Below are 16672 nucleotides of genomic sequence, written 5' to 3'. Positions count from 1 at the left end.
TTATTCTCATCATGTGATTGTTTTAGTAGCTTTGTCATTTTTTACTGTGTTCTGAATATGTTGAATATGTTTTTCCTGTATATAATGAACTATAACTTTGTTATGAGGATTTTATTTATTTTCTTTGTTTTGTATATGTTCTTTCTGAATCTATTTTTCTTGGTTTGAACTAAATATATAACTCTCTTATGAGAATTTTTTTATTATGTTCTATTTAAAAATTTTAATGATTTTTTTAATGGAACTTGTGGTTTTATTTATTTTTCTATTGTAGATATGTCATATAGTACCTCACTTGAATCATTGGGAGATTCACAATCACCACCAAAAGATGGAGAAGAGTGTTTAAATGTATTGAATCCTATCATTGATTTAAATGCAAATACTAATGAAGAACCACTAACAAATGAATCAACACCGGCAAATGAAGTTGTGAATGAAGAAAATGTTGAGAGCAGTGACATTGTTATTCAAAAGTCCAAGAGGAAGAAAACTTCTCTAGTTTGGGATCACTTCAAAAAAGTGGAATTAAAGAATGGAAAAAAATGGCAATGTATACACTGTAAAAACAATTATTTTGTTGTTGCTAGTGGATCAACCAGTCATTTGATGAGGCATTTAAAACAAACATGTCATGTTTACAAGAAGCTAGTAGCACAACAAAAAAAATTAAACTTTCAGCCAACAAAAAGCAAGATTGGTGAGAAGCTTTCTGGACCACTACTAATGAATTCAGGAGGTAAATATGACCATGAAAGACAACGAGAAGCCACCGCACATTGGATTATGATGCATGAACATGCATTTAGTATTGTTGAGGAAGAAGGTTTTCATTTTATGATGAAGTGTTATAATATTTCATATGAGAAAATTAGTCGGAAGACATTGAAGAATGATTGTATTGTTGTTTATGAAGCTGAAGGAAAAAAGTTGAAGTCTACTTTAAGGACAGTAAATAAGATTTGTTTAACCACTGATTTATGGAAGTCACAAAATCAGAAGATAGAATACATGGTGTTAACTGGCCATTTCATTGATGCTGACTGGGTTTTGCAGAAATGCATTCTTAGTTTTGTTCATGTTCCTCCTCCTCGGCGTGGTGTTGATATTGTTGATGCTATATTCAAATGTCTTAAAGATTGGGGTATTGAAAATAAAATATTTAGTGTGTCAGTGGATAATGCACATTACAACGATAGATGTTTGAAAGAGTTAAAAGTTCTGATTTTAAGGCACCGGAAATTAGTGTTAGATGGAAAGTTATTTCATGTGCGTTGTTGTGCGCATATACTAAATTTGCTTGTTCAAGATGGTATTGGGAAAATAGCAAAAATAGTTGAAGACGTGCGTGAAAGTGTGAAGTTCATCAATCAGTCTGAAGCAAGGTTGCAAATATTCTCACAAATAGTTCAACAACTAAAGCTTGGTGGTAAAAAATTAATTCTTGATTGCCCTACTCGTTGGAACTCCACCTATCAAATGTTGTCAGTTGCAATGCAGTTCAAAGAAGTCTTCCCTCGTTTTCAAGATCGAGAACCAAGCTATACAACTCTTCCAGATGATGATGATTGGGAAAAGGTTGAAAAAGTTTCCAAGTTGCTAGAGGTATTTAATGTTGTTACAAATATTATTTCAGGTAGTGAATATCCAATTGCTAACTTATATCTTGCTGAGGTATTTCGAATCAAACTAGTTTTAGATCAAGCTATCCAAGATGAATATGATTTTATGAAAGAAATGGCAAAAGCGATGAAGGGAAAATTTGACAAATATTGGAGCCAATGTAATCTTGTTATGTCGCTTGCTTCTGTTTTAGACCCTAGGATCAAAATGATGGGTGTTAACATGTGTTTTCCCTTAATTTATCCGGAAGTTGATGCTAGAAAAAATATAGAAAATGTGTGTATCGCGCTTGATGATATGTACAAAGAGTATGCTGATATACTTAATGAGCATTGTAGGTGTTTAATTGGCTGCATTATATGGTAAAACACTAATGTCTTGACTGATGTCATGACATGTATATGTGACTACATTGTAGTTACTGCAGGACTAGCTAACACAGGATTATTGAATGCTGTGACATTCAAACCTGTCAACAGATACTAAGGAACAGAAGTTCTGTTAGAACTTAGTATTCATTTGCAGTCTGGTTATCAAGGAAGAACCAGACCTGGCATAAGGCCTACTGACTGAATGTCAAACTGGATGTTGTGACATTCATCATTAACAGCAGCTGGTGAAGATTAGGCAGAGTGGTGTTCTGCTATACTTCAGCATATAACTTAGTTTGTTCTTCAAGAGAATAACAGAACTAACTTAAGGCCAAATGTGTAAATGTTAAGTTGGACACTTTGACATTTACTAATGTAAGCTGTTGCTGTAGTATGGTCATTTTGATCATGTACAGGTCAACAAATTGTACAGTCTGTTTTCTGGAAAAACAGACTCAGCATATGGACCTTGATGTCAAGCTGAATGTCGTGACATTCGTGCCTGACAGCATATGCTAAATTGTAGGTTGTTCAGTTTTCTGTTTCAGCTTTTTCTCAGGCTATTCTTTAGGGATTCAACAGCTGAGAGAAAATCCAGGAAATCAACAACCAAGCTACATTCAATGAACCTAACAAATAGCCTATTTGTTAGCAACCTAAATGTTGAATTTGAGGGAACTTGTGTGACCTAAAATTCAGGAAAATACAGGTGCAAAAGCCCAGGTGCTGCAATATAAAAAGGAAGGCATTCCTTCATTCAGACTCAGGGATTTTGAAGCGTGAAGAGTCAGTGTGTCCATCATACTTCACTGCTGTATTTTGTGAGTCTTGTATTAGACGTATCTTGTAAGCCAAGCCATTATCAAGTAGATGATTGCTTTGGCATTGGGTGTTCATTGAGTTGTAAGTGTTGTGTCACTCAAAGCTTTTAAGCGTGAGTGCTGTGTATCTTGATTTAAGTTGTGAAGCATAATCAAGAGTTGTTTTTGAAGTGTGACTTCAAAGTGTCTTTAATATCACTGAGGTGATTGAGGGGGAGTGAGTAGGAACTCTGATCTTAGGTTAAGATTGAAATTGCATTGGGTAGGGATTAAGTGATAAGTTGTAAACGGGTGAGTTTAGCTTTGAATTGATACTACTAATAGTGGATTTCCTCCCTGGCTTGGTAGCCCCCAGATGTAGGTCATGTTGGACTGAACTGGGTGAACAATTACTTGTGTTATTTACTGCACTTACTGTTAAGTTCTGCATAATCCCTGTCTGTGCAGAATTGGATGTCATAACAACCAGTGTGACATCCAAAGTCTGATAACTAGAATTTCAATTGGCATCAGAGCAGGCACCCTGCCTGTGAAGTTTTGGGTGAGATCTAGGGAAGTTACTTTCTAGTACCATGGACAAGGATTTAGGACACTCAAACAGACCACCCATGTTGGATGGATCTAATTATGATGACTGGAAGCCTCGCATGATAGCCTTCTTAAGGTCTCTAGACAGCAAAGTCTGGAGAGCTGTCAACAAGGGATGGGAACATCCAACGAGGACTGATGAAGATGGAGTCAGTGTGCAGATTCCCGAAGAAGATTGGGACAAGGAACAAGAGGCATTAGCTCTTGGAAACTCCAAAGCCTTGAATGCACTGTTCAATGGAATCACTAAGAACATCTTCAGGCTGGTGCACCATTGTGAACTAGCTAAGGAAGTTTGGGATACCCTCAAGGTAACTCATGAAGGTACTTCCAAGGTGAAGATGTCCAAACTTCAGATGTTGACAACCAAGTTTGAAAATCTGAGGATGAAAGAGGATGAGACTATTCATGACTTTCACATGAATATTCTTGAAATTGCAAACACCTCTGGTGGACTAGGTGAGAAAATGACTGAAGAGAAACTTGTAAGAAAGATTCTCAGGTCCTTGCTTAAGAGGTTTGCTATGAAGGTCACTGCCATAGAGGAGGCTCAGGACATCAGCAATATGAAGGTAGATGAGCTCATTGGTTCTCTCCAAACCTTTGAAATGGGCTTAGGTGAGTATGCTGAGAAGAAGAAAAGCATAGCCTTTATATCAAATGCTGAAGAGGAGTCAGAAGAAGGATATACAGGAGGTGATGAAAGTATATCAGAAGCCTTAGCCATGCTTGGGAGGCAATTCAACAAGTTCATGAAGAAGATTGATCAAAGAGGTAGACATAATGTCAAGAACATCCCGTCTGACATTAAGAAAAGATCAACTTCTGAGGAGAAGTTCAACCATGGGAAGGGAATCCAGTGTCATGGCTGTGAAGGGTATGGACACGTCAGAGCTGAATGCCCTACTTACCTCAAATTGCAAAATAAGGGGCTAGCTATCACATGGTCTGAAGGAGATTCTGAAAGTGAATCTGAAGGAGAATCTGCCAAACATGTCACTGCACTAACCAGTGTGTGTGTCTCTGAAGATGACACAAGTGCAGATGAGCTGACATTTGATGAACTTGCTGCAGCATATAAGAAGCTGTGTACCACCAGTGCAGAAGTGCGTGCACAAGGAGAAAAGCAGAAGAAACTCATCAAGGAACTGGAAGATGAGAGACAGAAGCAACTGTCTGCCATAGAGGGGCTAAATGATGAGATAGCCCTTCTGACCTCCAAGCTGAACCAGATAACCAAATCCATCAGAATGATGAATAAGGGAACTGACACCTTGGAAGAAATTCTAAAGGTGGGACAGCAGTCTGGAACCAAATCTGGGCTAGGATTTGGAAAAAGAACTGAACACAAACGCCCAAAGGCTAGAGTTCAGAAGTTCAAACAGATGTCAAAGCCAATGTCTCAACATCAAGGAGCTAGGATGAATGATCTTCAGAAGAGGAAATACCAGAATTGGAGGTGTCACCATTGTGGCAGGCTTGGTCATATAAAAGCCTTCTGCTACTGGATTCATGGCTTCCCTAACAGAGCCTCACCTGTCAGACCTAAGCATAAAACACGTAAGCGATGTGTTCCCATTAAGAAGCAACAATGGTATGCTAGGATAGCACACACTGCCCTAAGGGCTTCTTCCAGAGAAGACTGGTACTTTGACAGTGGATGCTCAAGACATATGACTGGTATGGAAAATCTACTGGTAGATATTCAACCTCACACCACCAGCTATGTGACTTTTGGTGATGGTGCCAAAGGAAAAATACGAGGTGTGGGCAAACTGGACTGTTCTGGAGTGCCAAAACTGAACAATGTGCTGTTAGTAAGAGGACTAACTGCAAACCTCATCAGCATAAGTCAGCTGTGTGATCAAGGTTTTCATGTTCAGTTTACTAAGGAGCTGTGCATTGTGACAAATGGTGACAATCAGGAAGTTATGAGAGGAACCAGGTCCAAAGACAACTGCTACCTGTGGGAACCTGATCTCTCTAACTTTTCCACAACATGCTCCTCAGCCAAGGAAGAACAGGAGGTGAAGCTGTGGCATAGAAGACTTGGACATCTCCACTTACGGGGAATGAAGAAGATCATATCCAAGGAAGCAGTTAGAGGAATGCCAAAACTTCTGATTGATGAAGGAAGAGTCTGTGGAGAATGCCAAATGGGCAAGCAAACCAAGATGTCACACCCAAAGCTGGGACATTCCACAACCTCCAGAGTTCTGGAGCTGCTGCACATGGACCTAATGGGACCTATGCAGGTTGAAAGTCTTGGTGGGAAGAAGTATGCCTACGTGGTGGTTGATGACCATTCCAGATACACGTGGATAAGCTTCATCAGAGAGAAGTCAGATACATTTGATGTCTTCAAAGATCTGTGCATAAGACTTCAAAGGGAAAAGGACAGATGTGTGGTCCGGATTAGAAGTGATCATGGTACTGAATTCAAGAATTCCAAGTTTGATGAGTTTTGCTCATCTGAAGGAATAAGCCATGAGTTCTCCTCCCCTATAACTCCTCAGCAGAATGGAATAGTTGAAAGAAAAAATAGAACTATTCAAGAATCTGCCAAAGCAATGATTCATGCAAAGAAGCTCCCTATGCACTTTTGGGCTGAAGCAATGAATACCGCGTGCTATGTTCACAACAGAGTCACCTTGAGAAAAGGAACCTCCTCCACTCTGTATGAAATATGGAAGGGCAGAAAACCCACTGTGAAGTACTTTCATATTTTTGGAAGTAAATGCTACATTCTCACAGATCGTGAACAGAGAAGGAAGCTAGATCCCCAAAGTGATGAAGGCGTATTTCTGGGATACTCCACTAACAGTAGAGCCTATAGAGTGTTCAACTACAGGACCAATGTCCTGATGGAGTCCATAAATGTCATTGTGGATGATAAAGAGGAAGGAACCGATGTCATGGAGGATGTTGAAACATTCCTTGACAGTCCAACTGACAGTCCAGTCAAGCCTGAAGAAGTACAGGAACCTTCTCCTGAATGTGAAGTAGAAGCACCCACCAAAGTGCCATCTATCAGAATTCAGAAAGACCACCCTAAGGATCTTATCATAGGGGATCCCACCAGTGGTGTAACTACCAGGTCAAGAGGAATAAACTCAAATTCCTGCTTTGTTTCCAAGGTTGAACCAAAGAATGTGAAAGAAGCCCTGACTGATGAATACTGGATCATTGCCATGCAAGAGGAACTCGAGCAGTTCACAAGGCATGAAGTATGGGAGCTGGTTCCAAGACCTGAAGGGTCCAACATCATTGGTACCAAGTGGATCTACAAAAACAAATCTGATGAGAAAGGAGTAATTACTAGAAATAAAGCAAGACTAGTAGCTCAAGGATACACTCAAGTTGAAGGAGTAGACTTTGATGAGACATTTGCTCCTGTGGCTAGACTTGAGTCCATCAGATTGCTGTTGGGGGTAGCATGCATCCTGAAGTTTAAGTTGTTCCAAATGGATGTGAAGAGTGCATTCTTGAATGGCTACCTGAATGAAGAAGTCTATGTGGAACAACCCAAAGGGTTCTGTGATCCTAACCAACCTGAGCATGTATACAAGTTGAAGAAAGCCTTGTATGGGTTGAAGCAAGCACCCAGAGCTTGGTATGAAAGGTTAACCGAATTTCTGACCTCAAATGGATACAGAAAGGGTGGCATAGATAAAACCTTGTTTGTGAAGGATGAAGAAGGCAAAATCATGATAGCTCAAATCTATGTTGATGATATAGTCTTTGGTGGAATGTCAGAACAAATGGTTAAAAAATTTGTTCACCAGATGCAGTCTGAGTTTGAAATGAGTCTAGTGGGAGAACTGACCTATTTCCTTGGAATGCAAGTAAACCAAATGGAGGACTCTATGTTTCTCTCCCAAAGCAAGTATGCCAAGAACATAGTTAAGAAGTTTGGTATGGATCATGCCAGGCACAAGAGGACTCCTGCTCCTACTCATCTGAAGTTAACCAAAGATGATGGAGGGCCTAGTGTTGATCAATGCCTGTACAGAAGCATGATAGGTAGTCTGCTGTATCTAACTGCAAGTAGACCTGACATTTCCTATGCAGTTGGAGTGTGTGCCAGATACCAAGCAGAGCCCAAGGTGAGCCACTTGAATCAAGTCAAAAGGATTCTCAAGTACATCAATGGGACGTGTGACTATGGGATGCTGTATTCACATGGGTCTAAGCCTGTCCTATCTGGGTACTGTGATGCTGATTGGGCTGGAAGTGCTGATGACAGAAAAAGCACATCAGGTGGATGTTTCTTCTTAGGAGAAAACCTCATATCGTGGTTCAGCAAGAAGCAGAACTGTGTCTCTCTGTCCACTGAGGCTGAATACATAGCTGCTGGAAGCAGTTGCTCCCAACTGGTTTGGATGAAACAAATGCTCACTGAGTACAATGTCACTCAAAATGTTATGACATTGTTCTGTGATAATCTCAGTGCCATCAACATCTCCAAGAATCCCATCCAACATAGCAGGACCAAACATATTGACATTAGGCACCACTTCATCAGAGATCTGGTGGAAGACAAGGTGATCACTTTGGAACATGTAGCCACGGATCTTCAACTGGCTGACATATTTACAAAGGCTCTGGATGCTACTCAGTTTGAAAACTTAAGGAGCAAACTGGGAATATGTCTCTCTGAGACCTTATAGCAACCACTGATGTTTGGGATAAATTGTTTAATATCTCTGACTATTAAACAATTTGTACTAGACTATGATTGGTCAACAGATCATAGCTATGCTGCTTGCAACAAGGGTGGATACAAGAGGGTAAGGAGACACCCTACAGAGAGAAGGCCACTGTACCTGCAGGAGTTCAAGGATGCTGTTCATGCAGGAGTGGTTCTGGATGTCAGAAACAAAATCATGGCATCTGATATGGTGGTACCTACTGTAAAGCAAAAGTGGGTGATCACTTGATCGAAGCTGTGAAGCAAGATCAAGTGGATGTTAACTTGGTTGAAACTGTGAAGTAAAACCAAGTCTGGAACTCTGTCATTGTGCTCTGACTATGTTGTTGGCTTTGGCAACATTTGTGACAAAAAGGGGGAGTAATAACCACCAATACCCCTGACAAACAGAGTGGGTCTCTACAACAGACTCTCATGACAGATATGAAGATTCCCCCCCTGCAGCTGATGTTGAAGTTTAGGTGCAACTTCTAATATGTGTGTGCTGCTATGCGAAGTTTTTATTTAACTTCCATGTGTGTGAGTGTGCTGCCACTCTGAGTGTATTAGCTAGTAGTATTCCGCTGCCATGAACTCTGTTATGGGGATCAAAGTGTTTTAGCCAAAAATTTGCCAAAGGGGGAGTTTGTAGGTGTTTAATTGGCTGCATTATATGGTAAAACACTAATGTCTTGACTGATGTCATGACATGTATATGTGACTACATTGTAGTTACTGCAGGACTAGCTAACACAGGATTATTGAATGCTGTGACATTCAAACCTGTCAACAGATACTAAGGAACAGAAGTTCTGTTAGAACTTAGTATTCATTTGCAGTCTGGTTATCAAGGAAGAACCAGACCTGGCATAAGGCCTACTGACTGAATGTCAAACTGGATGTTGTGACATTCATCATTAACAGCAGCTGGTGAAGATTAGGCAGAGTGGTGTTCTGCTATACTTCAGCATATAACTTAGTTTGTTCTTCAAGAGAATAACAGAACTAACTTAAGGCCAAATGTGTAAATGTTAAGTTGGACACTTTGACATTTACTAATGTAAGCTGTTACTGTAGTATGGTCATTTTGATCATGTACAGGTCAGCAAATTGTACAGTCTGTTTTCTGGAAAAACAGACTCAGCATATGGACCTTGATGTCAAGCTGAATGTCGTGACATTCGTGCCTGACAGCATATGCTAAATTGTAGGTTGTTCAGTTTTCTGTTTCAGCTTTTTCTCAGGCTATTCTTTAGGGATTCAACAGCTGAGAGAAAATCCAGGAAATCAACAACCAAGCTACATTCAATGAACCTAACAAATAGCCTATTTGTTAGCAACCTAAATGTTGAATTTGAGGGAACTTGTGTGACCTAAAATTCAGGAAAATACAGGTGCAAAAGCCCAGGTGCTGCAATATAAAAAGGAAGGCATTCCTTCATTCAGACTCAGGGATTTTGAAGCGTGAAGAGTCAGTGTGTCCATCATACTTCACTGCTGTATTTTGTGAGTCTTGTATTAGACGTATCTTGTAAGCCAAGCCATTATCAAGTAGATGATTGCTTTGGCATAGGGTGTTCATTGAGTTGTAAGTGTTGTGTCACTCAAAGCTTTTAAGCGTGAGTGCTGTGTATCATGATTTAAGCTGTGAAGCATAATCAAGAGTTGTTTTTGAAGTGTGACTTCAAAGTGTCTTTAATATCACTGAGGTGATTGAGGGGGAGTGAGTAGGAACTCTGATCTTAGGTTAAGATTGAAATTGCATTGGGTAGGGATTAAGTGATAAGTTGTAAACGGGTGAGTTTAGCTTTGAATTGATACTACTAATAGTGGATTTCCTCCCTGGCTTGGTAGCCCCCAGATGTAGGTCATGTTGGACTGAACTGGGTGAACAATTACTTGTGTTATTTACTGCACTTACTGTTAAGTTCTGCATAATCCCTGTCTGTGCAGAATTGGATGTCATAACAACCAGTGTGACATCCAAAGTCTGATAACTAGAATTTCAAGCATAGTGAAGAAGGATCTAGTAGAAGTGGTGTTGATCAAAATGGGCTTATTTTGGAGTCACAAAAATCCTCAGGGTGGTCATTGTTAATGAATTATATCGAAGAACAACAAGCAATTCCTGCTGTAAAATCTGAAATTGAAGAGTATTTGAATGAGCTAACTTACAAACCTAAAGATAACGACCATATGTCATTCTGTGCCTTGGAATGGTGGAAATTGAATTGTGGAAAATATAGAGTGTTGTCCCATATGGCAGCAGATGTTCTTGCCATTCCAATATCTACTGTGGCTTCGGAGTCAACCTTTAGCACCGGAGGGAGAGCTATCGATTCATTTCGAGCTTCTTTAAGTTCATCTACTGTCGAAGCTTTAATTTGTGGTGGTGATTGGCTTCGAATATTGCATGGAATTAGGAACAAACCTAAGGTAATATGCTCTCTTTTGATTATTAAGTATAATATAAACTTTTAAAAATAGCATTGATAATTTTTAAAACTAAATTCTTTTTTTTATTAATAGGTGGAGCAAGTGCAAACAAAAATTACATTACTCCCTTGATGATAAATAGAGAGCTATCAATGCAAGTGAGTGAGATTGTTGTATAATTAACTGTGTATTTAGTCTTTATTACTTGTTAGTTGTTAGCATCTCATACAATTAATAGGGTGTTTAAACCATACCAGTGTTGTAACATAAATCTAAAAATTTCATGAATTTAAAAAGAATTAATCATTTAAAGTACTGCTATTTGTTATATATGAGGAACTAGTATTGTGTTAACTGTGATATATTTAAAAGATAGCTGCAATGTATATTAATTTGTGAGCTTTAATATGGTGTTCAAACCATACCAATGTTGTAACATAAATCTAGAAATTTCATGAATTTAAAAAGAATTGATTTAAGGTACTGCTATTTGTGATATATGAAGTACTGATATTTGTGATATATTTTAAAGGTACTGCTATTTGTGATATATTTAAAATGAATTTATTTATAGAAGTAATTGATTTAGTATAGCATACCATGATCATATTGTGTTGGTATTCTGATATATGAATTTAATTGGCTTAAAAATTATCCTCTTCCATCTTGCAGGTTATCCTTTCCTTACTAGCTATGACAGTAAATCAGTTGACAGTTGGTGTAATGAAGATTAAAGTTGAATAATCATTTTGTGATGGGAATGTATCAATTTCTAATAGTTTTTGTTATACTATTTTATTATATTTGTAATAGTTTTTGAGACAAACTTAAACTCAAAAAGAATAGTTTTTGAATTAGACTTTTAAATTTATCTCTTGAAAGCTTTATTTTGTTTTAATATTTTCCCTTTAAAAAGAATAATTTAAAATGTTAAATATAATAAAAAAAATTAAACTTTAAAAAATGACTTTTTAGTCCGTGAAGTAAACAAACTGAACCTAACGAGTTGAACTGAGTTGTTCAAGAACATAAAACGAGTCGAGTTCGAGCTTAAAAAAAAATTCGTGTCGAACTCGAGTCGAGTTTCGAGCTAAACCAATTCTTATCGAGTCGAGTCGAGCTGACGACGAGTTCGACTCGACTCGACTCACTTCCAGCCCTAATACCAATACACGAAAACTCAAGTTCACCACTTCGATCTTGGCCTCCTAGGATCAAAGTCATCAATCTGTTACCATCACCTTCTATAATGTCTCATTGATTTCATCATCTATGAAATCAGCTACCGACCCAATCCACACAATGGGATTTGTGGCTTACCAACAACTGATCATCTATCCAATAACATGAATGCATGCAACATACAACATATGCAACAACAATATCATGCACAAAGACCCACCTCCATAGTTAATATACACCATCAATACTAGCCATCATGCATCAAACACATGTTATACAGCTCAACAACTTCAACATACAACATAATAAGCAACAACAATGCATTTAAGATTATATCACGCCACCATATAAATAGTACAATGCATATCAACATCATCACTCAGAAAAATATTCAATTTCTACTAAAACCTATTTTAAATGATAGTACACACTCTCAGCTTTCCGACACTCTGAACCACGCGTCAAATGGAGTTACGGAGCTTAAGTTATGTCATTTTCAATTTCCCAATTTTTCATGTAACAGTGGTAACCACTTACGCTCAAATCGGTAACCAGATACGAGTTTAAAAACAGCCCAAAAACCTATTTTTCAAGTGGTAACCGATTAAATCAAATCGGTAACCGGTTATAGGTCCGAAGAATAACCTATAAACTTATTTTTCATCGATTGAGGCCTTCCGGACTTCCAATTTCGATTCCGTAAAAACCTTCAATCTCATTATTTGATATACTATAATTATTCAATGATTAAAACAGAAAATTCAAATTATATCACATATTAGCATAAAAAAACATCCATTCTCATTAATTCATATGTACCCCAAATCTTCCAACAACAATAATTGCAACAATTCATCATTCAAACTCTGACCCGAAACCACATCAATTCACATAAATTTTACATCACACAATCCAATCAAATTTTATGGGTTTAACAACAATATTTTCATCATTCACACAATTTAATATTCATCATCCCCACAATTTAACATAGAGAAGAAAACACAAAACCTACATGGCATAATCTACCAATCATCATCATATTAACCTTTAGATAATTAGAATCCCACCTTTACCTTAGAGTTCCTAGCAATAGTTTCTTTAACCTTCAACAATGGTGAATCTCCCCTTGAGGCCCAACCTCTTCTTCTCTCTTTCTCTCCTTCTCCTCTTTTCTCCCAAAAGTTATGTACTCTGAGTTTCTATCCCAATTCCCTTTTCTATAATCCTTATATTATAATTCCTATTATTTATTAACTTATTATATTATCATTATTTTCTGAATGATAATAATAGTAATAATAATAATAATAATCCACTCAAATTAAATAATTAAATTAATATACATATAATATTAATTAACTAATTAAATAAATAATAATTAATATGATTAATTAATTTTACTCATCACACCACCTTTTCTACACTTTTGCTCATAGACTCCCCTAACACCTCGATTAATATAAATCTAAGGCAACTGCCCTGCACCAAGGGTACACAACTCATCAAAACATCAATCGACACAGCACAACCACATCTATCACATAATTAAATTACGAAAAATAATTTAAATAAAGTCGGGGTGTTACAACTCTCTCCCACTTAGAATATTTTTGCCCTCAAAATTTACTTGATGTAAACAACTTTGGATACGAGTCTCGCATCCTACTCCCCAACTCCCAAGTCATATCTCCTCCGGCAGCGTCTTCCCATACTACCTTCATGAGAGCAATCTCTTTACCTCTGAACTAGATCAGTTCTCGATCATCAATCCTTATAGGTAGAGCCTCAACTGTAAGATTATACCTCACATGAATATCATCCATCGAAATCACATGGGACAGATCCAAAACATACTTCCGAATTTGTGAAACATAGAACACATCATGCAGATTTGACAAATTCGGTGGCAACGCCACTCTATAAGCAACAAGTCCAACTCGTTCGGATATTTGATACGAACCAATAAACCGAGGAGTAAGCTTCCTCGACTTCAAAGCACGTCCTACACCGGTCACACGAGTGACTCTCAAGAATACATGGTCTCCCTCTTGAAACTCAAGATCCTTTCTCCTCTTATCATGGTATCTTTTCTTCTTACTCTACGAAGCTTTCATCTTCTCCGGAATCAGCTTCACCTTTTTAGTAGTCTGTTGGACAGTCTCGAGTCCAAGCACTACACTCTCACCAGATTCATGCCAACACAAAGGTGTCATGCACCTTCGACCATACAAGGCTTAAAAAGGTGTCATTCCAATACTATAATGGAAATTGATATTATGGGTAAACTCAATCAACGACAAGTAGCCATCCCAATCACCTTCTTGTTCTAGCACACAAGCCCTCAACAAATCCTCAAAAGACTGGATAGTCCTCTATGTTTGACCTTCCGTCTGTAGATGATAAGCAGAACTCAACTTCAGTTTGGTTCCAAACATAACTTACAAACTCTCCCGGAATCTTGATGTAAATCTCGGATCTCTATCTGACATAATATTCTAAGGACTACCATGCAACTTCATAATCTCCTTAAATATACAACTCAGTTAGCTTCTGCAAAGGATAATTGATCCTCATCGGTATGAAATGAGTTGATTTGGGAAATCTATCAACAATCACCCAAATTAAATCGCATCCCTTCGAAGTCTTCGGCAAACCTGTTACAAAATCCATGGAAATACTATCTCATTTCCATTCAGGAATATTCAATAGTTGCATAATACCCAACGACTTCTGATATTCAATCTTTGGCTTTTCTAGCAAGTCAAACAAGCGCATACGAATTCAATAATCTCTTTCTTCATCCCTGACCACTGAAACATCTTCTTCAAGTCTTGATACATTTTGGTCGCACCCGGATGGATACTTAGCTTACAACGATGTCCTTCCTCAAGAATACTCTTCTTAAGTTCAAATACATATGGAACAAAAATTACATCTCTGAATCTCATCACACCATTCTCGTCAATATTGAAGTCACCACCTTCACCTTGATTGCTCAACACTAACTGGTTAATCAATTCCAAGTCGATCTTGTGTCCTTTTCTGATCTCGTCAAGAATACTACTGGTCAGTTTCAACATACCAAACTTCACACTATTAGGAGTTTTTTCACATACTAAACTCATATCTCTGAATTGCTCAATCAATTCCAACTCTCAAACCATAAGCATTGACATGTGCAAATACTTCCTACTCGATGCATCATCTACGACATTAGCCTTACCAGGATGGTAACTTAAACCAAAATCATAATCCTTCAGAAGTTCAAGCCATCTCCTCTGCCTCATATTCAACTCTTCTGATCAAATAAATATTTCAAACTTTTGTGATCACTGAACACTTTGAATTTGAAGCCAAACAGGTAGTGCCTCCAAATATTTAACATGAATACCATTGTTGCCAACTCAAGATCATGCATAGGTTAATTCCTTTCCTGGACTCTCAATTGTCTCGAAGTGTAAGCCATAACATGACAACTCTGCATCAACACACCTCTCAGACCTATCTTTGAAGCATCACAATATACCATAAAGGACTCACTTGGATTCGACAAAATAAAAAATGGAGAAAATGTCAACTTCTTCTTGAGTTCTTGGAAACTCTTTTAACAATGCACATCCCATATATAGGCTTCACCCTTTCGAGTCAACTGAGTTAACGACAATGATAACTTTGAAAAACCTTCAATGAAGTTCCTGTAGTAACCAACCAATCCAAGAAAACTTTTAATCTCAATGACAGACTTCGAAGTCTCCCATTGTAACACAACATCTATCCTTGATGGATTCATAACTACACCACTATTAGAATCACATGACCAAGGAAACTCACTTTTCTTAAGCAGAACTCACACTTGGAAAACTTTGCACACAACTGGTTCTCTTTCAATATCTACAATACAGTTCTCACATGTTCCATACATACCCTCATACTATTGTACTTCTTCTTCACTAACAACACCGGAGCATCCCACAGTGAAACACTCGGACAAACAAACTCCTTCTCAAGCAGATCTTCCTGTTGCTTTTTCAATTCACCCAACTTTGAAGCATACATCCTATAAGGAGTCATCAACACCTAACTAGTATCGGGTACTGAGTCAATAGTAAACTCCACTTCATACTCTAACGGAAAATCACGGATATCATCTGGAAACACTTTCAGAAATTCACACACCACAAGAAGATCATGAACTACTCATTTTCCTCTGGCTTCCAACAAAGCTAACATCACAAACACTTGCGCCTTATCCTTCACGAACTCTCTCACTTGCTTAGTTGATACAAATGTCAACTTTTCACCTCTATCAAACTCCGATTCACGCTCTAGAGGAAACTCGCAGATATCTTCAGGAAAACATCAAGAATCACACACCACTGGCGTAACATTAGCCTTCATATTGCTCCCTACTCTATGATAAGCAACATCAACAATAACAAATTGTTTTCCCTAAAGACATCCCAACTTGACCAACAGAGAGAAATCTCGAATCCCTTACATCATCAGTGTTAGGAACAACACAACTTCGACATTGCCTGAGCTCTTACAATCAGTGGCATATCACACCAACTTATCAAAACAATTGGTAAACACTTGATTTAACTCCAACCAATTCATTCCAAGAATAACGTCAACTTGTTCCAACAAAATACAAATCGTACACATCCTCATGGAACACGTTAGGATACTCAACACACCAACAACTAATCTCTAGCCAAAACATCACCTCCCCCCTCATAAGGAAACAGATAACGAGAACACCTGATCGTCTTCCCTCAAGGATCACACCATTTTTCTAACCGACACCATCCTCGAATCCAACCTCTCTTAGGGTTCAGGAAAAACACAACATTCTTAAAACAGTTGAACTAGTCAACACTACACTCTTACATGCAACAACATGATATCCAAGCTCTATACAATTGGAACATCCAAGAGAAGTAGACGCTTCTCCCCCA

At 38.1% G+C, this 16672-nt stretch overlaps 1 protein-coding gene across 1 annotated transcript; it reads left to right on the top strand.

Annotated features, from left to right (window-relative positions):
* Positions 1-276: 276 nt before the first annotated feature.
* LOC127082608 (zinc finger BED domain-containing protein RICESLEEPER 2-like) lies at positions 277-10661 on the top strand. The gene is made up of 3 exons (XM_051022837.1): positions 277-1957; positions 10177-10529; positions 10623-10661. The coding sequence occupies exons 1-3, from the start codon at positions 277-279 to the stop codon at positions 10659-10661; spliced, it is 2073 nt and encodes a 690-aa protein (XP_050878794.1).
* Positions 10662-16672: the final 6011 nt, after the last annotated feature.

The sequence above is a fragment of the Lathyrus oleraceus genome, chromosome 5 (assembly GCF_024323335.1).
Source record: "Lathyrus oleraceus cultivar Zhongwan6 chromosome 5, CAAS_Psat_ZW6_1.0, whole genome shotgun sequence".
Lineage (NCBI taxonomy): Eukaryota > Viridiplantae > Streptophyta > Magnoliopsida > Fabales > Fabaceae > Lathyrus > Lathyrus oleraceus.
The sequence above is the reverse complement of the archived record's forward strand: the minus strand, read 5'-3'. Positions and strand labels throughout refer to the sequence as shown.

Excerpts from the sequence above, each read along its gene's own strand:
- LOC127082608 (XM_051022837.1), top strand. The coding sequence starts at position 277 with ATGTCATATAGTACCTCACTTGAATCATTGGGAGATTCACAATCACCA. Across the intron at positions 1,958-10,176 it reads TGATATACTTAATGAGCATT|GGTGGTCATTGTTAATGAAT; the intron begins GTAGGTGTTTAA and ends AAAAATCCTCAG. Across the intron at positions 10,530-10,622 it reads GAATTAGGAACAAACCTAAG|GTGGAGCAAGTGCAAACAAA; the intron begins GTAATATGCTCT and ends TTTTATTAATAG.